Below are 3,314 nucleotides of genomic sequence, written 5' to 3'. Positions count from 1 at the left end.
AATGGTGGCTATTAGTGACTGGGGAGAGGGTGGGTGGAGGGAAGAATGCTCCCTTTCTGTTCTTGTATTTTAAAAGAGGATGAATAATCCTCTCTCTCCACACAACCATTAAAAAATTGTTAATATGACTATGGGAAAATGCAGCCCTTCTCTGGTAATCAGAGAAAGGCAAATTCCAACTACAGGGAGAAGGGGCCACTTTTGACCTCTGGAATTAGCAATGACAAAAATGAGTGACAGGGCCTGGTGGGGGGTGGTGGGTGGTTGGTAAGCCGTTCCATTTCTGCAGCACAGTTGGTGGGAGGGGAAAGTGGGGACCAGAGTTGGAGGATGACATAATCCTCACGTGATCAGGAGCTGACGTGAAGTCCTCATATTCCCGGGCTTCTTTCTCCTCTGGGTACCAGCTCCTTACTGCCCTGCAGGCGTTCGTGCTTGTGGCCAAGAGAAAGAGGACGTAAATTCTTTAAATCCCAGAAGGTTGGTGTGAGGGAACCACTGGGACTCTTGGGGTGGTAGTGACTGAATCTAGTGCCTGGAATATGTCTAGGATTGCTTTCTCCAAACCCGTGCAAACTCGTCGGAGATAATTATATTTTTGAAGGGGGGTGGGGCTGGAGTAGGTGGAAGTCTCCTGAGAGACATCAGAGGTTTAGTGTAGTTTAGAAATATTCAGCTTCTCTCAGACTAGCAAGATTTCCCTTTATCCTTCTTCTCTTTTCCCAACTCCGCTGGAGGAAATGAGGTGTGGGCTGGTGCGTGGAGAAAGGCTGGAATCCTGAGGTGGAGACAGAGAAATTTAGAGATAATTTGAAAACAGTTCGCCTCATTCAATGCTAGCCTGCGAGAGGGATGTGGAGGAGTGAGGAGGGAGGGGTGGGGACAGGGCCCTTGCGGGACTAGGCCTGAGGGTTGGGGGGGGGGTTGGGGGCAGAGATTCGGTAGGAAGGGATAAGAACAGGAGGGGAAACAGGAGGTGGGAAATTTGGGGCGACACGGTGATGAGGATCCTAGATTCAAGATAATAACGTGTGTCTTGTCTCTGGCGCTGGTCGATCCACAGAGAACTCCCTCCTTCCCGCCCCTTCCTTTCTGTCTGCAGGTCTGAGGGTCTGTGTTCACAGACATCTCCAGGCAAGTAAAAGAGGAGGAAACTATCCCGGATCGTCTCAGGGAGGGGAGCACTCAGACGGGGGTCTCTGAGGGTGAGAGTTGGGAAGGGCAAGAGCTGGGTAAAATTTGTAGCGGCCCCACAGCTCAACTCCCTGTCTCGCTCCCCTCCTGCCGCCCATCAGAGAGGCCATTAGCCTCGTCTGCTGGAGAAATGGTGGGCTGCTGAGGGAGGGGAAAGGGGGCGGAGAAGGGGTAGGGGAGGGAGGGGTGCATCTCGAACTTCGGAGGGCTGGACCAGTGAAGCAGGGGTGGGAGATTAGGCGACTATCTAGCTTCAGAGAGAAACTGACAATCTTGAATGAAAAGAAATGAAGCAATCTTACTCTACATTTTCTCCCTGGCCTTAAGCAGGAAACCGCAACAGCATGCAAAAATCCTGCAAAGAAAATGAAGGAAAGCCCAAGTGCAGCGTGCCAAAGAGGGAGGAAGAACGCCCCTATGGAGAATTCGAACGCCAGCAAACAGAAGGGAATTTTAGGCAAAGGTTGCTTCAGTCTCTCGAGGAATTTAAAGAGGACATAGACTATAGGCATTTTAAGGATGAAGAAAAGACAAGAGAGGGAGACGAGATGGAAAGGTGTTTGGAAGAGATAAGGGGTCTGAGAAAGAAATTTAGGGCTCTGCATTCTAACCATAGGCATTCTCGGGACCGTCCTTATCCCATTTAATGCATTTCTCCCCTGAATTCAACTATTTTCTGTTATTAATACTGCAACATTGGTTCCCTTTGTCTGCGTTTTCTTGCTAAATATTTGCTACTATTTTATTCCAATCCTTCAGTGTTCCTTTGATTTACATATGACTCGTTACCATTTCATCCTTTAACCCAATCTCACTCATTTAATAGGGTTGTTTCATTCGTTTGCATGGGAAGATGCTCATTGTATATTGTAAAGTGAAAATAATATGTTGCAAAAGGATATATATAGATATGTCTATCTATATATATCTTATAGGTACATTTATACATGTCATAATGCAAAAAAATGTCTGAATTATTATACACCAAAAGGTTAACAGTGAATCTCTGTGATCTGTATTTTATTTTATTTTTTGCCTATCTGCATCTTCTCATTTTCCAAAATAATGAATAATATAAATGTGTGTATATGTGTGTATTACTTGTGTCACGAAAAAACTAAAATAAACAGACACAATAAAAGAACTTGTCAATCACCTTTGAAGGGCAATGAAACACTTAATAAACTCTTAATAACAGAACTATAAGAAAGAAATGTAAACTTCAAATTATCTCTGGATCTCTTAGCCAGAGAAATAAAACTGGCAATTAGTGTAGATACACTTGCTTAAGACTCAGTCTTTTCATGGGAAAACATTTGCCTCACAGGGCTGCTGTGGGGAAGAAATGAGGTGACTGAGCTGTGCTTGGTGGGCTCTTGTTCCCACCTATGCATACAGAACCCCAATCCACTACAGAACATCAGTTTTGAGGGAGGGATTGTCCTGGCATGACTCAACCAGTGCTCAGGAACAAGTCCAATAGGCAGGGAGGTGGGGACTTCCATGCCAGGCCTCTGCTGTTGAGCCCCACCCCTGGCTCCCCTGGGTCCTGCCAGGCCTGCTGGGCACTGCTGCCTTTTCTGCTGGGCCCTTTGCTCTCTGCTAGCCCTGCTGCTGGTGGTGCAGTGGAGTCCTTGAGTGCCAAAGCCCCGTTGAGTTTCCTGGAGTCCCCAGTGCGTTGAATCCCCACTCTGTCTTCTAAAGCTTCTCTCTGCTTTATAGTGATGCTTAACAGAGGTGGGGACTGTTCCAGGATTGCTTGGGCCACAGTGTTTAGCAGAGTTTTTAGTAAAACAGCCCCTTCCATTTTCAGCCACAGGACACTTCCTCCATAGGAGTCAGACATGATGAGTCCATTTTGGGGGTTGGACCAGGGTTCAAATTTGAGCAAAGGATGTCACGCTATAGTCAGAGTTGCTGCTTGAAGTCTAAGAACTGAGGTTTTGTCTTCTTGCTCTTGTGGGATGATTCCTCCCTGAAGGCTCCTGTCAGGCCTGCCCTACTGGTTCAGAAGACTCTCAGGAGACATGTGTAAATTGCAAAAAGTAATGTAGGAAATAGATCTAGGGAAACAATCCCCTTCTCTCCATCCCTTCCAATCCTGAAACATGTGTAAGAAT

The 3,314-nt window shown here is 46.6% G+C and overlaps 1 protein-coding gene across 6 annotated transcripts; it reads left to right on the top strand.

Annotated features, from left to right (window-relative positions):
• Nucleotides 1-346: 346 nt before the first annotated feature.
• On the top strand, nucleotides 347-2,277 carry TCEAL7 (transcription elongation factor A like 7). Of its 6 annotated transcripts, none has more exons than XM_067722944.1 (3): nucleotides 347-480; nucleotides 1,103-1,205; nucleotides 1,525-2,277. In XM_067722944.1, exon 3 carries the CDS (start codon nucleotides 1,539-1,541, stop codon nucleotides 1,839-1,841), a length of 303 nt encoding a protein of 100 aa, XP_067579045.1. In that variant the 5' UTR covers nucleotides 347-480; nucleotides 1,103-1,205; nucleotides 1,525-1,538; the 3' UTR covers nucleotides 1,842-2,277. The 6 variants fall into 6 exon arrangements, with proteins under 6 accessions (XP_067579045.1, XP_067579047.1, XP_067579048.1 ...); XM_067722946.1 differs by having other exon boundaries at nucleotides 1,522-2,277; XM_067722947.1 differs by having other exon boundaries at nucleotides 352-480; nucleotides 1,064-1,134.
• Nucleotides 2,278-3,314: the final 1,037 nt, after the last annotated feature.

Source organism: Pseudorca crassidens, chromosome X, assembly GCF_039906515.1.
Source record: "Pseudorca crassidens isolate mPseCra1 chromosome X, mPseCra1.hap1, whole genome shotgun sequence".
NCBI lineage: Eukaryota > Metazoa > Chordata > Mammalia > Artiodactyla > Delphinidae > Pseudorca > Pseudorca crassidens.
This window is presented reverse-complemented; position numbering and strand designations above follow the sequence as displayed.

Bases quoted from the DNA above. Each gene is read 5' to 3' on its own strand.
- TCEAL7 (XM_067722944.1), top strand. From the start codon at position 1,539: ATGCAAAAATCCTGCAAAGAAAATGAAGGAAAGCCCAAGTGCAGCGTG.